Consider the following 22,163-nt stretch of genomic DNA (forward strand, 5'->3'; position numbering starts at 1 on the left):
TCAGTTTTTCACCATTGAGAATGATGTTTGCTGTGGGTTTGTCATATATGGCCTTTATTATGTTGAGGTAGGTTACCTCTATGCCCACTTTCTGGAGAGTTTTTAACACAAATTGGTGTTGAATTCTGTCAAAAGCAGTTTCTGCATCTATTGAGATGATCATATGGTTTTTATTCTTCAATTTGTTAATATGGTGTATCACACTGATTGATTTGCGTATATTGAAGAATCCTTGAATCCCTGGGATAAATCCCACTTGACCATGGTGTACGATCCTTTTAATGTGTTGTTGGATTCTGTTTGCTAGTATTTTGTTGAGGATTTTTGCATCTATAGTCATCAGTGATATTGGCCTGTAGTTTTCTTTTTTTGTAGTATCTTTGTCTGATTTTGGTATCAGGGTGATGGTGGCCTCATAGAATGGGTTTGGGAGTGTTCCTTCCTCTGCAATTATTTGGAAGAGTTTGAGAAGGATGGGTGTTAGCTCTTCTCTAAATGTCTGACAGAATTCACCTGTCAAGCCATCTGGTCCTGGACTTTTGCTTGTTGGAAGATTTTTAATCACAGTTTCAATTTCATTACTTGTGATGGGTCTGTTCATATTTCCTATTTCTTCCTGGTTCGGTCTTGGAAGGTTATACCTTTCTAAGAAGCTGTCCATTTCCTCTATGTTGTCCATTTTATTGGCATAGAGTTGCTTGTAGTAGTCTCTTAGGATGCGTTGTATTTCTGCGGTGTGTATTGTAACTTCTCCTTTTTCATTTCTAATTTTATTGATTTGAGTCATCTCCCTCTTTTTCTTGATGTGTGTGGCTAATGGTTTATCAATTTTGTTTATCTTCTCGAAGAACCAGCTTTTAGTTTCTTGAGGTAGGCTTGTATAGCTATAAACTTCCCTCTTAAAACTGCTTTTGCTGCAGCCCATAGGTTTTGGATCCTCGTGTTTTCATTGTTATTTGTCTCCAGGTATTTTTTAATTTTCTCTTTGATTTCTTCAGTGATCTCTTGGTTATTTAGTAACGTATTGTTTAGCCTCCATGTGCTTGTGTTTTTTACAGTTTTTTCCCTGTAATGCATTTCTAATCTCATAGCGTTGTGGTCAGAAAAGATGCTTGGTATGATTTCAATTTTCTTAAATTTACTGAGGCTTGATCTGTGACCCAAGATGTGATCTATCCTGGAGAATGTTCCGTGTGCACTTGAGAAGAAAGTGTAATCTGCTGTTTTTGGATGGAATGTTCTATAAATATCAATTAAATCTATGTGGTCTATTGTGTCATTTAAAGCTTGTGTTTCCTTATTACTTTCTGTCTGGATGATCTGTCCTTTGGTGTAAATGAGGTGTTAAAGTCCCCCACTATTATTGTGTTACTGTCAATTTCCTGTTTTATAGATGTTAGCATTTGCCTTATGTATTGAGGTGCTCCTATGTTGGGTGCATATATATTTATAATTGTTATGTCTCCTTCTTGGATTGATCCCTTGATCATTATGTAGTGTCCTTCCTTATCTCTTGTAACAGTCTTCATTTTAAAGTCTATTTTATCTGTTACGAGTATTGCTACTCCCCCTTTATTTTGATTTCCTTTTACATGGAATATCTTTTTGCACCTCTTCACTTTCATCTGTATGTGTCCCTAGGTCTGAAGTGGGTCTCCTGTAGACAGCATATATATGGGTCTTGTTTTTGTATCCATTCAGTGAGCCTGTGTCTTTTGGTTGGAGCATTTAATCCATTCATGTTTAAGGTAATTATCGATATGTATGCTCCTATTACCATTTTCTTAATTGTTTTGTTTTTGTTTTTGCAGTTCCTTTTCTTCCCTTGTGTTTCCTACTTAGAAAAGTTCCTTTAGCATTTGTTGTAGAGCTGGTTTGGTGGTGCTGAATTCTCTTAGCTTTTGCTTGTCTGTAAAGCTTTTGATTTCTCCATCAAAGCTGAATGAGATCCTTGCCGGGTAGAGTAATCTTGGTTGTAGGTTCTTCCCTTTCATCACTTTTAAGTATATCATGCCACTCCCTTCTGTCTTGTAGAGTGTCTGCTGAGAAATCAGCTGTTAACCTTATGGGAGTTCACTTGTATGTTATTTGTCATTTTTTCCTTGCTGCTTTCAATAATTTTTCTTTGTCTTTAATTTTTGCCAATTTGATTACTTTTGATTACTATGTGTCTCGTTGTGTTTCTGTTTGGGTTTATCCTGTATGGGACTCTCTGCACCTCCTGGACTTGGGTGGCAATTTCCTTTCCCATGTTAGGGAAGTTTTCGACTATAATCTCTTCAAATATTTTTTTGGGTCCTTTCTCTCTCTCTTCTCCTTCTGGGACCCCTATAATGCCAATGTTGTTGCGTTTAATGTTGTCCCAGAGGTCTCTTAGGCTGTCTTCATTTCTTTTCATTCTTTTTTCTTTATTCTGCTCCGTAGCAGTGAATTCCACCATTCTGTCTTCCAGGTCACTTATCCGTTCTTCTGTCTCAGTTATTCTGCTATTGATTCCTTCTAGGGTATTTTTCATTTCAGTTATTGTATTGTTCATCTTTGTTGGTTTGTTCTTTAATTCTTCTAGGTCTTTGTTAAACATTTCTTGCATCTTCTTGATCTTTGCCTCCATTCTTTTTCTGAGGTCCTGGATCATCTTCACTATCATTATTCTGAATTCCTTTTCTGGCAGGTTGCCTATCTCCACTTCATTTAGTTGTTTTTCTGGGGTTTTATCTTGTTCCTTCATCTGGTACATAAGCCCTCTTCATTTTCATTTTGTCTATCTTTCTGTGAATGTGGTTTTTGTTCCACAGGCTGCAGGATTATAGTTCTTCTTGCTTCTGTTATTTGCCCTCTGGTGGATGAGGCTATCTAAGAGGCTTGTGTAAGTTTCCTGATGGGAGGGACTGGTGGTGGGTTGAGCTGACTGCTGCTCTTGTGGGCAGAGCTCAGTAAAACTTTAATCTGCTTAACTGTTGATGGGTGGGGCTGGGTTCCCTCCCTGTTGGTTGTTTGGCCTGAGGCAACCCAACACTGGAGCCTATGATGGGTGGGGCTGGGTTCCCTCCCTGTTGGTTGTTTGGCCTGAGGCAACCCAACACTGGACCCTACCTGGGCTCTTTGGTGAGGCTAATGACAGACTCTGGGAGGGCTCACGCCAAGAAGTACTTCCCAGAACTTCTGCTGCCAGTGTCCTCTCCCCCAGGGTTAGCCACAGCCACACCATGCCTCTGCAGGAGACCATCCAACACTACTAGGTAGGTCTGGCTATGTCTCCCCTGGGGTCACTGCTCGTTCCCCTGGGTCCCGATGCACACACTACTTTGTGTGTGCCTCCAAGAGTGGAGTCTCTGTTTCCCCCAGTCCTGTCGAAGTCCTGCAATCAAATCCCACTAGCCTTCAAAGTCTCATTCTCTAGGAATTCCTCCTCCCATTGCCGGACCCCCAGGTTGGGAAGCCTGACGTGGGGCTCAGAACCTTCACTCCAGTGGGTGGACTTCTGTGGTATAAGTGTTCTCCAGTCTGTGAGTCACCCACCCAGCAGTTATGGGGTTTGATTTTACTGTGATTGCGCCCCTCCTACTGTCTCATTGTGGCTTCTCCTTTGTCTTTGGATGTGCGGTATCTTTTTTGGTGAGTTCTAGTGTCTTCCTGTTGATGAATGCCCAGCAGCTAGTTGTGATTCTGGTGTTCTCACAAGAGGGAGTGAGAGCATGTCCTTCTACTCTGCCATCTTGGTTCATCTCCTCATGTTAGCTTTAAAACTAACAGCATTGTACTGCTGTCTCATGTTTAACTGTGGATTAAGGAATCACCTTTTGTATTGCACAAATATTAACCTGAATATTTTCTACCTTTAATCCTGTCAGTTTGTCTTTGGTGACTGTTTGACATATTTTGCACAGAATAGCCCCTGAAATCTCCTGGTATCAACCAAGGTATTATTAAATCTGCTCATTTTGGTATTATGGAATCTTAGAGTACACTGTCAACTCTATAATAAATATTACTGATAAAGCATAGTAAGAAAACTATGAATAAGTATGGAACATATCCTTATTAAGATACAAGGTATACACTTACAGAACATCAATTCGTAAATTCTTGGAAGATGGTATTACATGACTCTTGAAGTTGGATGGCTTTACTAAATTAACTTACAAGCAAAAGGTAAGTTCCTTCCTATAAAATATACTTGTTCTTAATTATAAAAAATCAAAACAAAAAGTTGTTGCCCTCTAAAAAAACATTCTTAAGTTAATCCCAACTATATATAAGTCCACATCCTAGGAATGTACAGGGACTTGGGTATATCCATTTTAGGCCAAATCATTTCAATATACAAATACAAATCAACAGAAATTACATTTCAAAACTAACATAGAGACAATGGATCATTACTTCAATTTCTAGCACCCATCTATGTGGTAGACACAGAGAACCGTGAATGGTCACATGCCTTGATGTGTTTGTCAACACAAACAGTAATTTTTTTAAAAGAATGTTAATATTTTTCTCTATATATCAATGTAAATGATGATGGAAAAATTGTACGTGTTGCACTATTTATACATATTCTTTTTCTCTTATTTTCAGTCTCTTTATCTTTTTAATTTACATTTCCCTTTCTGCTTCCTTTCTAATTATTTTTTCATTATATTGACCTCTGGTAATCTAGTTTTATATTCATTTCTAACTAAGTAAAAATATTGCTAATTGAGACCCCACTTACTCAGAACTTTTGATAAATCAGACACAGCATGTAGTTTTCCTGCTTTATCTATTCAAATTGAGTGAATTATATGAAACCATAATGACACAGGTATAAATAAATACAGCATCAGCTTTAAGTTGTTTAAAGTTTAATAGAATTAATAAGATATACATATAAGTAAAAAAGTCTAAATAAGGGGGTGTTGGATAAGTTTCGTAAAAATGGTAAATGGGGAGACTGCAACCAGCTTTGTAGTCTGTTCCAAAAGAAATACAAAACTATAAGAAAATTCCCTGTCCTTAAAACATTAAAATCTTCTTGAAAATATAAGACATAAAATTATATATAAATCATGACAATAATTACATTATCAAAAAATTGTAATAATGATAAAATAGTAATAGTAGTAAAAATAACAATATAGTAATAATTATTGTTATTGAAATGAATGTTTTTATGTGTTAGGTATTTACATATCTTACAATGCTTAACCTTTACAACAATTTTTATTTCAGATATGAGGAACATTATACCTAGCCAACTTAAGTTATTTGTTTAAGACTTACAATAAGTAATGAAACCTAAATTTGAAACAGTTTGTCTGATTCACAAGTGTTTATTATTAAACTTCTGTTACACTACTTTCAAAAATGAGCTCAAAAAATTATATAAAAGTTTGAATGTGGCTGAAGTAGTCCTGAAAGAATTCACAGATGGGTTATGCTACGTCTTGAACTCTGAAGGAGGAGGTATCTTTTAGGAAAGAAAAGAAAGTGGGAGGATATTTTGGGTGATCAAGCATGAATAAGAGGAATGAGAAGTGTTTTTAATATTCTATTTACTTACACAATTAAACGCTGTTTAAGCTTTTTACTAATTCATGATAGGCTTGCTCCGTGGTGAAGCTTTTTGTAGGCAATGTTAATAGTGAGAGAAACAAACAGCTGGACTTTTATTTTCTTAAACTGGCATGTCTGAATTTGAACCAAACTGAGATTCGATATTAAACAGTCATTAGAAAAATACCATAATTCTTTGTGGACTTGGAGAAGAGACTAAACTTAATGATCTCTTCACGTGTTTTAGTGATAGACTGTCACCATATTTTATTGGGTCAAAATCACAAATTTAACTGCGTATTGGTCACTTTTGACATAAGTGCTTTCCCTATAAAAAAGCAAAGAAAAACATTTTCTTACCTTGTATTACATGCGAGTTGTCTTTCAAGAAGAAGTTATACAGGTATTTGGGGATAAAAGCAGACATACAGGCATAAGCCAAGGCTAAGAAAGAGTAAGGCAAATATAACAAATTAGTTAATGAGGTAAAAGATCAGCAGTCATTCACTCATTTAGCACACATTCCTTGAATCTATTTTTAAACAAGAGTCATGTTAATAATTGATGGAAGCACAAAATTAAAGGGGAAAAACCCTGTACCATCTAAAACAGAAAATATTTTGGACAACAGAAGATAACCACCTTAGAAACTTTTCAGTTTCAAATTACTGTGGCAGCAAAAAAAAAAAAAAAACCCAGAAAACAAAAAACCCAAAAAATAAAAAACAAACAAAAAAGCAAACTACTGCAGCAATCATTATCCTACAAGAATAAAAACCTTTTTTATCGGAACTTTATGCATTTTTAAAATCTCTAAACATAATCATTATTAATGAGCTATATACACCTCAAGATTGCTAGTTTTTGTTGAGGCAAAGAGCCTGAGAACTTTGGATTTAGAAACACTAGCAATAAATTGTTCTTTCAAACACAGATCCCTTACTATTTTTGGATCAGTATGTGTGATAATGAGCTATGCTTAACTAAACACAACAAAACCTAGTCTAAACACTAATATCAGAGAACAGGCATTTAAAAAAGTATTCAAATAGTGAAATTTTAGTTCTCTGGGATTATGCTATCGCTACTCAAATTCCAGAAATCTATGCAAATTCTGATATGAAATAGAATGTGAAGAAATGGAGATTCTGAGATTGAGCCTTCTACGGATTCACGCTATATATGGTAACACTCTATATGTGATATCATTAGAGATATTCACAATAAATATTCAAATATTTATTGAAAAACCTACTATAAAAGGCATTATATGAGGGAACAGAAAACAAAAAAAAAAACCCTTGTCATTTAAAAAAGCCGCTAAACAAAAAAAGGGTTACTATATTAGTATATAAACAACTATAATACGAAACATACAGAAGACAAACTTCTGGAAATACGAAGTGCTATATGGATTCAAGAGGGTAAGAAAAGTCTTCATTAAGGAGGTAGTGGCTTAAAAAAAAAAAAGGAGGTAGTGGTTGAAATAAAAGTCTCTGGAGGATACAGTATCAATATTGTTTTCTTTACAAATTGTTTAGAAAGTATATATAGACTAAAACTAATCTCTAAAAAAGTCAGAATTTTCTCCAAAGTTTTATAAAAATAGTCACCAAAGTAGATGAATGCATTTAGAATAATCCATCAGGTTCTCCCTAAATCTCTAGTCACAGCTGAAACTCTCCAGTAATAAATTAATCCTTCACATCCTCTAAAATGAGTCTAATAGATTACTTCACAGAAATTTACAGTATCTACTAGGAAGAGAGCAAGAACCTTACAATGAAAATAAAAAACTTTCATGTTTGATTAAAATATTTTAAAATAATATGCACAATAATTATTTAAATGATAAATAGGCTTACCTTCATTATTGAAATTTAAATAGAGAAATGGAGCACAAAGTGAGTCAAGACCTGATGGAGAGAGGTTGGGGAAAGAATTCAAATAAACTTAATCCAACAGAATTGTAGATATATACCTTATACAGTTCTCTGCATTACTTCTATATAGATTAAGCATTGTACATATTACCCATTCAGAAATATATTATGTCATGGGTTATTGTGAGGAGTAACTGATGGTGACTGGCACATAGTAAATGTCCAAAATAAACCAACCATTATTATTATCAAGGTTATTATGAGTTGAAGAGAGAAATATAGTAATAGAAAAATGTAAAAATGATAGAAGGCTTGCATACAGTTCCTGACTGTGTGATCTTGGCAATCACTTAACTCCGGACAGGTTTCCTTATCTAGGAGATGAAAATTTTTCTTACATGTTTCTCTGGGATGATGAAAAAAAATTCTTTAAAAAATTGTAAAGTAAAATACAAATACATGACATATTTCTTTTATTGATAATAATGCTGTTCATACACTGTCATGTAAAAAGAATGTATATAAATTTATCTATAAGTGTTAGAACTCTAAAATGAACAGAGCTAGGAAAAATAATAGCTTCATTTTCAGGTTTGGCCAGAAATAGACACAGAATTGAAATATAAGCACTACTACAACAAATTCAAAAATAAGACTAGGTGGAATGGGTTTCTCATTCATGAATTTATCAATGACCACAAACATAGTAATGAGGAAAGCTACAAATCAAGGATATGAAGCATGAAAGATATTTTTTTAAAAAGAGAGATAAAAATGAGAAGTTCAGGGTGATATCCTATTCCCCAATTCTCAATAACCATGATAAGCATAAGTTGTAAATCATTAAATGCCAAGAATATAAACTTGCCTCAAATTATTTATGGTACAAAATTATTTTATTATTTGTATAAGTATTGAAAAAATGTATTCACAAAGATTACAATAGCACAAAATATTCTTTATACTTTCCTAATCAACATGATGGCAAGTTGTCTCATTAAATGTCTTGCATTTAAATGATATTCATTAGACATTTAGACAAAGTTAAAAAAAAAGTTCTCATATAAACCTCTCAAAAAATGGAGCATAGCTTTAGTATTGACTTTTCTCAAAGCCAAGGATATTTAGATATTTTGTTTTGATTTTAAAAATTGTCAGTCATGCAACATGTTCCTAACACTTCAAAAGTGTCTTAGTAATTAGGAAAAAAAAGTTACCTTGCCAATACACAAGATCAGGATGAGACACGACCCAGGCTTTTAATACACGCCTAAATTTTGCATGACCTTCTGGTGATGACAGCAGTTCATCATACTGATGACAACGAGGAATATCCACTTCAATCTGTAAAACAGCCAAACAATAAGGTAAAACTATAATGGACTGATCGCCAATAAATCCCAAGATAAGGAAAAGGAGAAATTGTATTATGAAATTCAGAATAGGCAACCTACATAATCGTGGTGTCTGAAGTTTTTGAATTTTATACTAATCCACTGGAAACACCAAAAAGTTGTTAAGTAAACTTAAACAAGGAAAGCAGACCATTTCTTTTGAAAAGGTATGTATTAATTTAGTTTTAAAAAAACCTTCCTTTACAATCTGGTCTAAATAAAGGACAAATTCTTCAGACATAAAAGTACATTATTAGGAAAAGTTACTTGGCCTAAACTCCTAACTGAACAATTCTAACTCACTAATGAGTTAGAGTAGATCTTAAAGAGAGGTAAGAGTTATGCTTCTCTAACACCATATGCATATGATGGCTGCTGAGTATTCATAATGAAAGGAAGAAAATTCCTCATGCCTTTTAAACATTTAAAGATTGGGCAGACTTATCTTAGGTTGTTTAAGAAAATCTAAATCATACTTGTCTATCTGTAGGAATTGGAGTATCTTTATCAATCGCATCATACTTGGCATGAATAGCCCCCTGCAAAAAATAAGAGAAGATATATTACTTTATCATACCCTTAATAAATTATAAATTTAGGAAAAATCTACTTATAAATATCTATCTTTGAAAACACACCCTATTATAGATAGGCACACTCAAACCCTAAGTATACTCCTTAGAAAAATTTTCTACATCTTTGACAGTCTGTGATGAAAGTCTGAGACAATTTACCATTTTGCTAAGGCAGACATTTGAATTAGACACACTGGAAGACAAATGTGTTGAATGAGTCATGTGGCTAACGACCATGCTTAGCCAATCTCCCAGCCTCCACAGCAACACAAAACACAGCCTTACTGTTCTCTATTCACTGTTATCTCACGCATAGTAAATTTCATGAAGAAATTTTTTTTAAATTCCAGGGAGGTGAGTAGGGTTCATCCACAAGAAGTTTCCCTGTTAAAGTTGGTAATGAAAGCAAAAGTAGAGTGAAACTGTTTAAAGCAGTGGTAGTTCAGCACCAGGAAGCAGAAGTTTGGGATGAATTAAAGAGTGGAATATCATGTAGTTATAAAATCATTAAGGGACTAAAGGGATCATTTACATTTTTCAGTTATACCATTACAGAAGGAATAACTGAATAAACCACTTCAAATGTTTGGTCAGTGTCCCAGGCATGGAACACTTCTTATTAGTCTGGTTAACCGTAATGGTAGAGAAACAGCCAGGAATTTGGGGTTCAAACTCTGTGCTGTGCCAACTTCTCTGGCACATCTATTTAATGAAAGATTTGGACAACCTGACCTTGGAAGTCCTCTTGAATTTTAAGCATTATATGGTTCAGCAATTCTAACTATTAACGTATGATAGAACACTAGACATTCTTGTAAAGCAACCAACCAAAGTCAAAGATATTTAGAGACTCTCATCAAGGGAATCAGGAATGAAGAAAGGAAATCTTTCAACAGAGAGTTAAAAGGATTAAAAATATTTGGGGAAATTCACACACACAAAAATAGGTGATGGACATCCATAAGATATCTATAAGAAAATACATGAAGGCAAAATGGCAAAGAAATTACAGAAAATGAAATAATCTGGCAGGATTTGGCCCATTATCATGACTGCTGTTCTCTGATAGCACTGCAAGTCACCCTACTAATTCTGTGACACCTCTCCTTTCCTCACTGCCACAGATAAGGTGTTGTAGAAGATAAAGTAGCTATTTCTCTTAGCAGGATGCTTCTGGTAAGACAGATGTGCCAAAAGGCACTAAATCATTATGTTAATGATTTCTGACAAGGTTCAAATTAGAGTGGAAGATTTTTCCAAATTTAGACAGCATTAGTTATAAATAGGCAATCCAATTCCAAGATGAACATACTTTATAAGCAGGACTATAGACTTATAAATGATATACATATATTCTTAAAATATTTTGATTTTAAAATTAATAATCAAGATAATTTCTGAGTCCATTATATACAACATTAAATAGAATAAATCTAACAAACCATCAATTATGTTTTTCTATTCTATTGTTTTCCTCTATTCCATTCACTTAAAATTGCCAAATATTCTTAATGTTCATATTTTACTACATGATTTTCTAGCAACTTGAAAAGTACACATTCAGAAAGCACTTTCATTCTTTTTTCCTACCACTATTAATCAGCTTACAACCTTCTCTTTTCTTTTTTACCTCAACTCCCAGAAGAGCAGCCCAGGTGAAACCTCTCATAAGAGGAGGAATATCGACTCTTGCTTCTTTCCAGATTTGATTTTTTTTATATGGATAAGCCTACAGATAAAAAAAGATATGAACAATATCTCAAATTACCAGTGTCATCTTTTTAGTCTAGACAGATCTCAATATACCAGTGAAAAAGCTGAAGGTGAACTGTAATACATTTCTAAGTACCTGAAATTACTTTGATGTTATTAATACATATAAATTAGCAGTGCAATGGTTCCCTATCTTCTGTAAATCTCCTATTACACAATCAGAGAGAGGAGCTGATTCTACTGTTTTTAATCATTCCTCTCTATTATGTGCTCTGGGAGAATTAAGAAAGACTCATAATGAGAATAATATTACCAGTCTCATATGGGTAAAATAATGTATGTAAGGCACTTTGTAAAATATCTGGTGATACAGAAAGTATTAAACAAATATGCTATTATTATGGCTTCTTCTATATCTTTGCATATAAATTTGTCATTTTGTAAATTTGTATGTTAGGAGAGATTTCTAGAAGAGAATTACTAGGACAAAGGGTATGAATGTTGTTAACGTTCTTGATAGATATTTTCAATTGTTTTACAGAATATTTCTAACACCTTACACTTACTCTAAAAGAATGAGAGTTCCAATCTCAATATACCTTTATTCACTTTGCTAATTCAGTATGCAAGAAAAAGTTAGTTTAATTTTTTTTCATTCCTAGTAAGGATACACATTTTGAATTGATTTACTGACTAGCTGTATTCCTGTTGCGTTCTTTATCCATTTCTCTGTTTCGATAATAGTGCTTTTTCTTTTGGTTTTTAGGTGTTCATTTACTTATTTGGCTGCATTGGGTCTTAGTTGTGGCATGCTGGATCTTCGTTGCGGCATGCAGGGATCCTTCGTTGTGGCACATGGGCTTCTCTCTAGTTGTGGTGCATGGGCTCTAGAGCACGTGGGCTCAGCAGTTGCAGCGCACGGGCTCCACAGCGCACAGGCTCAGTAGTTGCGGCACGCAGGCTCTCTAGTTGTGGCGCGTGGGCTCTAGAGCACGCACGCTTAGTTGCCCTGTGGCATGTGGGATCTTAGCTCTTTGACCAGGAATTGAACCTGTGTCCCCTGCATTGGAAGGCGGATTCTTACCCACTGGACCACCAGGGAACTCCCCTTAGGTGTTCTTTAAATAGTACAGATATCAATATTTTGTCTAATATGATTTTGCACAGATTTCTGCATCTTGTTTACTGTTTAATTTTATGTACTATGAACAGGTATCATTTTTATAATTAAAGTTAATCAGAAAAGATAGGTCATAAGAATTAGTGTTCTCATGACATCAAGATTCTCTAAGAATTACCAATGAAATAAAAAATAAGGATTGTATGTGGGCTCTTTATAACACTTTACAGTTTAGAATCTCTACCTTTAGCAGCCTGTCAAAGAGAATGATTCTGTTTAGTTGGTACTCTGTGTCCCTCTCTCGGATGATTAAAGGGAGAGTGGCAGCTGCAGACAGCTCATTATTGCTGTTTGAATGAGGTAAATTAGACTGACTGTAAAAGAGAAACAAAAGCAGAAAAATTGACAAAAGTTATAAAAATTTTAAAAATTAAAAACACCACATTTTTGTGTTATTTTTAGGAAATACTTTTCAAAGAAAATGTACAAGCTTCTTACCAGTATACTATAAACAGAAAGGAAAATAAGTGTAAAAGGAGACGATATACTCACTCATCTTCAAGTAGTGGGTAAAATGCTTCTCCATCAACATCTTTTAATCTCTGTGAATTCAGAGAGAAAGTATTTGTGATATTTAGGATCTGAGACAGAAACGCTGATCCATATTTAAAAGGAAAAATAACATTAAAATTATGAATTTATAAAGGTACCAAGAAAAGTATAAGATAGAATCTAAAATTCATTCCTAACATAAATATGCAAATATACCATGCCTCCAGTGATTAAATCTGGCTGTGAAGAACTGTTTCTTTGGTTTTTGATTTTTTAACCTCCAGGTATCTCTTGTAAAGGTTAGACACCTATAATAATTGTTTTCCAAACACAATTCAGAAATACTAAAATTAGTATGAAATTTAATAAATGGATATTTTAAAATTATATGAATATTATTTTAAAATGTACTTTTGCCTACATACCCCTCAAAGTCAGATTTATTTTTGTTTTGACATTAATACAAACTAAGACAAAAGTAAGGTGCTAATAAAAAGGATTCAAAAGAATTCCTCACATCCTACTTTGAAAGTAGATGATTCAAAGAGCTGATAAATCAACTGACAAAATTCTTTTATTTTTTTCACAAAGTCATTATAATAAATGTTACTCCAAATAATGACATTGCCAGAATTACACTTATTCTCCAAAAACATAAGAAGGGAGGCAGTAGTAAAGTAAAATCTTAGACAAACACTAAGCAGGGTGATTAACGTTAATGCCACCCTGCCTGCTGCTCTGCTGTTCAGTTCAACTTCCAACTACAAGGCAGAGTGTCTGCTCCTCTGGGGACCGACACAGAAGATCAAAGTTGGTGTGTAGCCAGCATCGACCTTCTGCTGATTAGAGGCACTGTGCACTCATCCATGTGAGTTATTCCCAGAATTTTTAAAAGCCAAAGAAAACCCAACACTGAGAATCTGGCAAACACTGGATTTATGCCTAACTTTTCTCTAAAATTTGACATGCATTTAGACCATTTTGCCCTTAAACCTCGAGGTAATTCTTTCACGTATTAAAATTCTAAGTTGAAAAATAAGATTTTACCCAATTTTTACTGCATTATTAACGTACATATTTTTTTAAAGCTTAGGTTTTACTGCCCTGAAAGTCATAAATATTATTAGTAACTTGTCTGCTTTTTTTCTAGTTAAAAATTTAGCATACTAAGGGTTTATAAAGGCAAAAATACTTATACAGAAAAGTATAAGGTAAAAATTATGATTTGTTTTCCACATTATTTTAAAAATCAACATTAATATTTTTTCTGAATAATTTTTTAAAAAGTAGTTTAAATTTCAGAAGTGGAAATGTAAGGGAACTGAGGAAGTAAATAAAATGAAAGCCTACATTCAACTTGTATTCATATCATTTGGATTATATTTAAATTAAAGAAACAAATTAAGAGTTAAATACAATCAGTTGAAACCATATGTTTTGGATATACTTTATTATTTACCACCTTGTATTGCTACTTATTTTGTCCACTGTACACATTCTTTCTCTTCAAAGAGATGATAAGTTTAGGGTATCAGGTGTAATCATCATATATTTTAATTTTCTGTTCCTGGCATTACAGCAGATAAGAGATTCTAATATCCCCCTATTGTATAATGTGTAAAATATTAAATGACAGGAAGAGCCTAAAAGAGTAACAAAAATGCAATGATGTAAGACACAAAGCTGGGTTTAGAGAGAAAGGTGGTAAGCTAGCACTAAAGTATACTTACTGATAACTGTGGCCTGGAGTTTTAGAGCACAATGGGAAATAGGCTCAGGCACCTGATTAAAGGGGCAGCCAAACTGGAGAAGACCCTGCTACACCCCAGTAAAGACAGAACTGTGTGTATGTGCTGGCGGTGGGGTGGGGAGAGGGCGCTGAACTGCTAGCCTAGAGACAGACAACAAGGGAAATTATCTATTTTATCTTTGGCTATAGACGATTAACAATAAAAAGGCTAGTAGTTTTAGCTTCCAGTCCAACACTCAAAAGCTTGGAAGTTATCCCTCCTGCCCTAACAGCAAGAAAAAAAACGGAAGAAACTGAAAATCAACAACTCTTTTTTTTTTTTTTTTTTTTGTGGTATGCGGGCTTCCCTCTGCTGCGGCCTCTCCCGTTGCGTCTCCCGTTGCGGAGCACAGGCTCCGGACGCGCAGGCCCAGCGGCCATGGCTCACGGGCCCAGCCGCTCCGCGGCACTTGGGATCCTCCCAGACCGGGGTGCGAACCCGGTTCCCCTGCATCGGCAGGTGGACGCGCAACCACCGCGCCACCAGGGAAGGCCAACAACTCTTTTTAGAGCCGTCAGGATCAGGGCAAAAATGCTCCCTGGAAAACTGGAGAGACAAGCAAATATAGACAATCACAGCTAAGGTGGAGCAGAAGCTACTGCTGGAGCCTGGTAAGAACATTTGAAGGGTAACTGACTAATCGTTGCAGATTTAGCAAGGACTAACCTGAGAGATAAAAACTTCTGGAGGCCCAGCCCTAGGGGAAACTCCACACTTCGTTGAGTTTTACCTCCATAAGTCCCAACAGGTTCTCAGGGTGAAAGTCTAAGAAAAATCCCCTCCTGTCTCTTGCAGGAGGAGGGGCAAAGTAACCACTTTAAACTGCTCCCAGAGTACCCTGTTGTCATAAGTAAAGGCCTGCCCTCAAGGGAAACTATTTTACCAGAGTCTAAATGACCTGGGGTAAGGGAAATACGAGATTCTAGGCCCCTCTAGTCTTTGATGTGGGGATAAGAAATACCTAATTCCAGCTCTCTCTAGCCTTCCTGTCTCACCTAAAGAAATGGGGAGGGAAGCTGAGAAGCTCAGGTCCAGAGACAAAGGCTCACTAAAATACTGAGACCTAATGATAGGATTATCCCTCCAACCTTATCTCCCTCCCCTATCTTATCTCCATATATAGAGTTCCCGTATAATACAGGGGATTCCAGCTGAAAGAACTGCAAGCCTCAGACCCTATATATAAGAGTCTCCAGGGAAACCCAAAGGCAGTAAGGAAGATAAGAACAAGGACACTTGAGAAAATTTTACCCTCTGACAAAAAAGCTACACAACAGCTAGATAAACATGAACTCTTGCACTAAAGGTCTATTTACGATTGTTCTTCTTACTAATATATCATGTTGGGTTTTCAAAAAAAAATTGTAAGGCCTGCTAAAATGTAAAAGAAAGACATTCAGAACCAGATTCACATATGGTAGACATTTTGGAATTATCAGACCAGGAATTTTATATAAATAACTATGATTAAAAAGGATAAAAATGACATCAGACGGGTCTCCAGAAAGCACGTAAGCAAAAAAGAGAGTGGGGTGAAATGTCTAAAGTATTGAAAGATAAAAACAACCAAACTAGAATTCTGTATCCAGCAAAATTACCCCTCAAAGTAAAGAAGATGGTGGTGCAGGGGTTAAGAATCTGCCTGCCAATGCAGGGGACATGGGTTCGATCCCTGGTCCAGGAAGATCCCACCTGCCATGGAGCAACTAAGCCCATGTGCCACAACTACTGAGCCTGCGCTCTAGAGCCCGCAAGCCACAACTACTGAGCCCGTGCACCACAACTACTGAAGCCCGTGTGCCTAGAGCCCATGCTCCACAACGAGAAGCCTCCGCAACAAGAGAAGGAGCCGCAATGAGAAGCCCACGCACCGCAACAAAGAGTAGCCCCTGCTAGATGCAACTAGAGAAAGTTTGCGCGCAGTGATGAAGACCCAATGTAGCCAAAAATAAATAAATAAATAAATTTACTTTAAAAAAAAAGTAAAGAAAGATCCAACTCTACGTTGTCTAAAAGAAACCCACTTTAAATATAAAGACATAGATACATTAAAAGTAAAGGGATAAAAATATACCATGAAAACACTAATTAAAAGAGAACTGGAATAGTTATATTAATTTCAAACAAAACAAACTTCAGAGTAAGAAACATCATATACACACATACACACATCCTATTTATAAGACCAACAATTTAATATCTTAGGAATAAATCTGATAACATATATATAGACACTAAAAAGGAAATTTTGATATAAAATAGGACCTAAATAAATGGTATATCTACACCATGTTCAAGAAATAGGACTCCATATGTTGAAGATATCAATTCTCTACAAATTCAATGCAATTCTAATCAAAATCCTATACTTTTAAAATGAAATGACAAGATGATTATAAAAACCAAATAGAAGAGCTCCATGTTAGAGAGTTCACGTTAAAGAACAAACTGGGGATTTCCCCTGCTAGGCGACAAGACCTCATATAAAACCATGTATTAATATAGTGTGTTATTGGCTAAGGTTATACCAATAGGTCAAAGATCAGAATAGAAAGCTCAGAAACATATCCACACATACATGAAAGAGTTGACATTACAGATCAAAAAACCAAAGAGTGAATTATTCAATATGTAGTGCTGAGACAAGGGATTACTTCTTATGAATGAAATGTGATTTTGCATACCTACCTCACATCTTACTAAAAAAAAAAAAAAAAAAATTACAGGTGAATTAATGGACAAAATGTGGAAAAAAAGGTCTAAATCTTTTAGAAGAAAATACAGAAGAACTTCATAAAAATATATTTGTAACCTCGGTAAATGTTAACATTAAATTTAAATGTTACAATAAGTAAAATATATAAAAACATATTTGACTATAAAGAAAAGCATTGATAAAATTAAGAACTCTATTCATTAAAAGACACCATCAAAAAGTTAAAGGAAAAGCCACAGATGAGAACATACACGCACCACATACAGGCATACCTCAAAGATACTGTGGGCTTGGTTCCAGACGACCATAATAAAGCAAATATCACAATAAAGTGAATCACACAAATTATTTAGTTTTCCAGTACATATGAAAGCTATGTTTATACTATACTGTAGTCTATTAAGTGTGCAATAGCATTATGTAGAAAAAAAAAAAAGACCATACACATACCTTAATTAAAAATACTTTATTGCTAAAAAAACTGCTAACCGGCACCTGAGCTTCCAGCAAGTCATAACCTTTTTGCTGGGGGGAGTCTTGCCTCGATGCTGAGGGCTGCTGACTGACCAGGCTCATGGTTGCAGAATGTTGGGTGGCCCTGGCAACTCCTTAAAATAGGACAACAATGAAGACAGCCCCATCAATTGACACATCGTCTGATGAATGATTTCTCTGTAGCAGGCAACGCTGTTTGATAGCATTTTACGCACAGCAGAATTTCTTTCAAAATTGGAGTCAATCCTCTCAAAACCTGCTGCTTGCTTTATCAACTAAGTTTAAGTAATATTCTAAATCCTCTGTTGTCATTTCAACAATCTTCAAGGCATCGTCACCAGGAGTAGATTCCATCTGAAGAAACCACTCTCTTTGCTCATCCATAGCAAGCAAATCCTTACCCGTCATTTAAAGTTTGATCATGAGATTGCAGCAGTTCCATCATATCTTCAGGCTCCACTTCTAATTTTGGTTCTCTTGCAATTTCCAACACATCTGCAGTTCCTTCCTGCCCTGAATTTTTGAACCTCTCAAAATCTTCCATGAGGGTTGGGGAATCAACTTCTTCTAAATTCCTGTTAATGTTGGTATTTTGACTTCTTCCCATGAATCATGAATGTTCTTAATGACATCTAGAATGGTGAATCCTTTCCAGAAGGTTTTCAATTGACTTTGCTCAGATCCATCACATAAATCGCTATCTATGGCAGCTAGAGCCTTACTTATTTCTTAAAGGATAAAACTTGAAAGTCAAAATGACTTGATCTGAGGGCAGCAGAATCGATGTTAGCAGGCATGAAAACATTAGTCTTGTTGTACATCTCCATCAGAGCTCTTGGGTGACCTGGTGCATTGTCAGTAAGCAGTAACATTTTGAAAGGAATCATTTTTCTGAGCAGTGGGTCTCAATAGTGGGGTTAAAATATTCAATAAACCATGCTGTAAACAGATGTACTGTCACACAGGCTTTATTTTTCCATTGATAGAGCATAGGCAGAATAGACTGAGCATCATTCTTAAAGGCCTTAAAATTTTCAAAATGGTAAATGAGCATTGGCTTCAACTTAAAGTCACCAAATGCAGCATTAGCCCCAAACAAGAGACTCAGTCTGTGCTTTGAAGCCAGGCATTGACTTCTCCTCTCTAGCTATGAAAGTCTAGATGGCATCTTCTTCCAATAGAAGGCTGTTTCATCTACATGGAAAATCTGTTGTTTGGTGTAGCCACATTCATTAATTATGTTAGTTACATCTTCTGGATAACTTCCTGCAGCTTCTACATCAGTACTCGCTGACTTCATCTTGCACTGTTATGTTCTAGAGATGGCTTCTTTTCTTATAACTCATGAATCAAGCGCTGTTAGCTTCAAATTTTTCTTTTTCAGCTTCCTCACCTCTCTCAGTCTTCACAGAATTGAACAGAGTTAGGGCCTTGCTCTGGATTAGGCTTTGGCTTAAGGGAATGTTGTGGCTGGTTTCATCTTCTATCAAGACCACTGTTCACTGGAGTAGCACCTTTTAATTTCCTTCAAGTATTTTTTCTTTGCATTCACAACTTGGCTATTTGGCATGAGAGGCCTAGCTTTTGGACTGTCTCACGTTTTGACACACCTTCATCAATAATAAGCTTAATCATTTCTAGCTTTTGATTTAAAGTGAGAGATGAGAAACTCTTCCTTTCACTTTAACACTTAGAGGCCACTGTAGGGTTATTAACTGGCCTAGTTTCAACATTTTTGTGTCTCAGGGAATAGGGAGGCTGGGGAAGAGGGAGAGAGATGGAACAGTCAGTTGGTGGAATGGTCAGAACATACATTTACAGATTAAGTTCACCATCTTATGTGGGCATAGCTCGTGGTGCCCCAGAACGACTACAGCAGTAACATAAAAATCACTAATCACAGATTACCATAAAAAATATAATAATAATGAAAAAGTTTGAAATACTGCAAGAATTACCAAAATGTGACACAGAGACACAAAGTGAGCAAATGCTGTTGGGAAAACGGTGCCAACAGACTTGCTTGATGCATGGTTGCCACAAACCTTCAATTTGTAAAAAATGCAATATCTCTGAAGTGCAATAAAGCTAAGTGTGATAATTGAGGTATGCCTGTATAGCCAACAAAGGTTGTGTAAATGAATACATTTTTAAAAGTCCTCAAATCAGTAAGAAATCACGCAAAAAAACTGGCAAGAGATATGAACTAGTAATGTACAGAGGTAAGCAAATGGCAAAAATATGAAAAGGCTCATAACTGTACTATAATCAGGAAACTGAAAATTAGTATTATAGCAAAATACCATGCTACACCTTTCAGAACAATATTTTTTTTTAATTTGATAAGACCATGTGCTATCACATATGTGGACAAATGAGAACCCTTATCCAATGATGGTAAAAAGATAAAGTGATAAGGCCACTTCTATGAACAGACAATATAACAACATATACTAAGCTGATGATGTACAGATCCTATTTTCCAACAATGCCACTCCTGGGCACATACCTTAAAGAAACTCTCACATATTTTATAGTATCAGTCAGAAATTTAAGGCTTCATGTGTATCTGTAAGGTTTTATTTTTAAAAAAAAAAAGGAAGGAAGGAAGGAAGGGAGAAAGTTCTGAAGCAAGTTTGCCAAAATACCATTCTTACATTTCTTAGCTGGCATAATGACAATGTCACAGTGGTGTCATCTAATAGTGAGCTTCTATCTCGACCTTGTCCAAAGCTTTCACCATCTTCAAAGAGAAAACTGAAAGGAGATTAAAAAAACAATAATTATTTTAATGAGCACAGAAATCTGATTTATTGTTTCTTCTAGAAAATTTATTCTAAATCATCAATCTCTTCAACAAAAGAAAAAAAGAAATTTTAGACTGAATGGGTTAATAAAAAAGTAACCGTTGGTTGAAATTTCTCCAAAAAATTTTCTTTTTTTTTTCCTTTTGCGGTACGCGGGCCTCTCACTGTTGTGGCCTCTCCTGTTGCGGAGCACAGGCTCCGGACGCGCAGGCTCAGCGGCCATGGCTCACGGGCCTAGCCGCTCCGCGGCATGCGGGATCTTCCCGGACCGGGACACGAACCTGTGTCTCCTGTATCGGAAGGCGGACTCTCAACCACTGCGCCACCAGGGAAGCCCTTCATTTTTAAATATACGTTGAGTTGGTATAAACACAGTATATAAATATAAAGCATTTTAGGAATACAAGAGTATGATTTACACTCTTTGTTCATGCAGGTGCAATGATTAAATTACTCTCCTGACAGTATGTAAATGTGTTCCTGAGGAAGTTTATATGAGTAAAAAATGATAAAAAGGAACAAGAAAGAAAGATGCTAATGATGATAACTCCTCAGGAGAAAGAATACTGAATAATAAATGCATTTAGAATTTTAGAGAATTACTTTTGAGAATTTTTATATCCTTCAAACCATTAATTCTTATAATTTCCATCAGCTTATTTCCTAATTTTCTACTTAATTCATTGTGTGAACAGTATAATTGAAGTAATATTTAAAAACCAGCTTAAGAGGGGAAAAAAGTAGAGAGCTAGTGGTGTATTCAAATAATTAACCTAAAATTTACATGTGAAGAAAAAAATGATCAGCAGATGAATTCTGCAGGTACCTACAAAGATGAAATCTAGTTCTAAAATCTAAAATTAAAACTTTAAGGCATTGGTGGAAAGAGATTCAGGTTCTCTTCTTTATGAATAAATATGAAGAGCAATGGAACAGTGACAATTTTGGCCCTTAGGGTTGTATTGTTATTTAACTTCTAGATAATTTACAGGATGGTGTCCAAGACCTTATGTAGCTCTGCAGATTTTTCTCAACAGTGATTTAGCACCATGATGATCTCTAGCACAAGCAATGAGGTCACTGAATACATTTCAAAATATTAGAAATAAAAAAAAATAGTTCCTCATAATGGGCACACTAGCATAGTTTATTAACTCTCTTAAACATTACTGTTCTTTCTGATTTATAAATTTTTTCTTTTATTGATCACCAACTATTGTGAGATGTTCCATAATATTAACTTTACTTCAAATAGATCATAAAACAAATTATTTATTAAAAAACCATATTTGGGCTTCCCTGGTGGCACATTGGTTGAGAGTCCGCCTGCCGATGCAGGGGACACGGGTTCGTGCCCCGGTCCGGGAAGATCCCACATGCCGCGGAGCGGCTGGGCCCGTGAGCCATGGCCGCTGAGCCTGCGCGTCCGGAGCCTGTGCTCCGCAACGGGAGAGGCCACAACAGTGAGAGGCCCGCGTACCACACACACACACAAAAAAAAAAAAACCAAAAAAAAAACCAAAAAAAAAAAAAAAAAAAAAAACCTATTTTTTTAAAAAAAAAAACCACTGATGGGAACTCTG

General features: G+C 35.5%; 1 protein-coding gene across 2 annotated transcripts in view; it reads right to left on the minus strand.

The window, feature by feature from the left end:
- Window positions 1-22,163, minus strand: part of TBCK (TBC1 domain containing kinase) — a 240,719-nt gene that overhangs the window by 145,703 nt on the left and 72,853 nt on the right. For both annotated transcript variants that reach the window (XM_024119218.3, XM_024119217.3), the window contains exons 12-19: window positions 20,431-20,530; window positions 12,773-12,822; window positions 12,465-12,594; window positions 11,018-11,116; window positions 9,289-9,351; window positions 8,636-8,762; window positions 7,401-7,451; window positions 5,896-5,979 (exon numbers count right to left, since the gene is read on the minus strand). In XM_024119218.3, coding sequence (XP_023974986.1) covers window positions 5,896-5,979; window positions 7,401-7,451; window positions 8,636-8,762; window positions 9,289-9,351; window positions 11,018-11,116; window positions 12,465-12,594; window positions 12,773-12,822; window positions 20,431-20,530 — 704 coding nt within the window. The remainder of the gene's footprint in view (window positions 1-5,895; window positions 5,980-7,400; window positions 7,452-8,635; window positions 8,763-9,288; window positions 9,352-11,017; window positions 11,117-12,464; window positions 12,595-12,772; window positions 12,823-20,430; window positions 20,531-22,163) is intronic.

The sequence above is a fragment of the Physeter macrocephalus genome, chromosome 7, assembly GCF_002837175.3.
Source record: "Physeter macrocephalus isolate SW-GA chromosome 7, ASM283717v5, whole genome shotgun sequence".
Classification (NCBI taxonomy): domain Eukaryota; kingdom Metazoa; phylum Chordata; class Mammalia; order Artiodactyla; family Physeteridae; genus Physeter; species Physeter macrocephalus.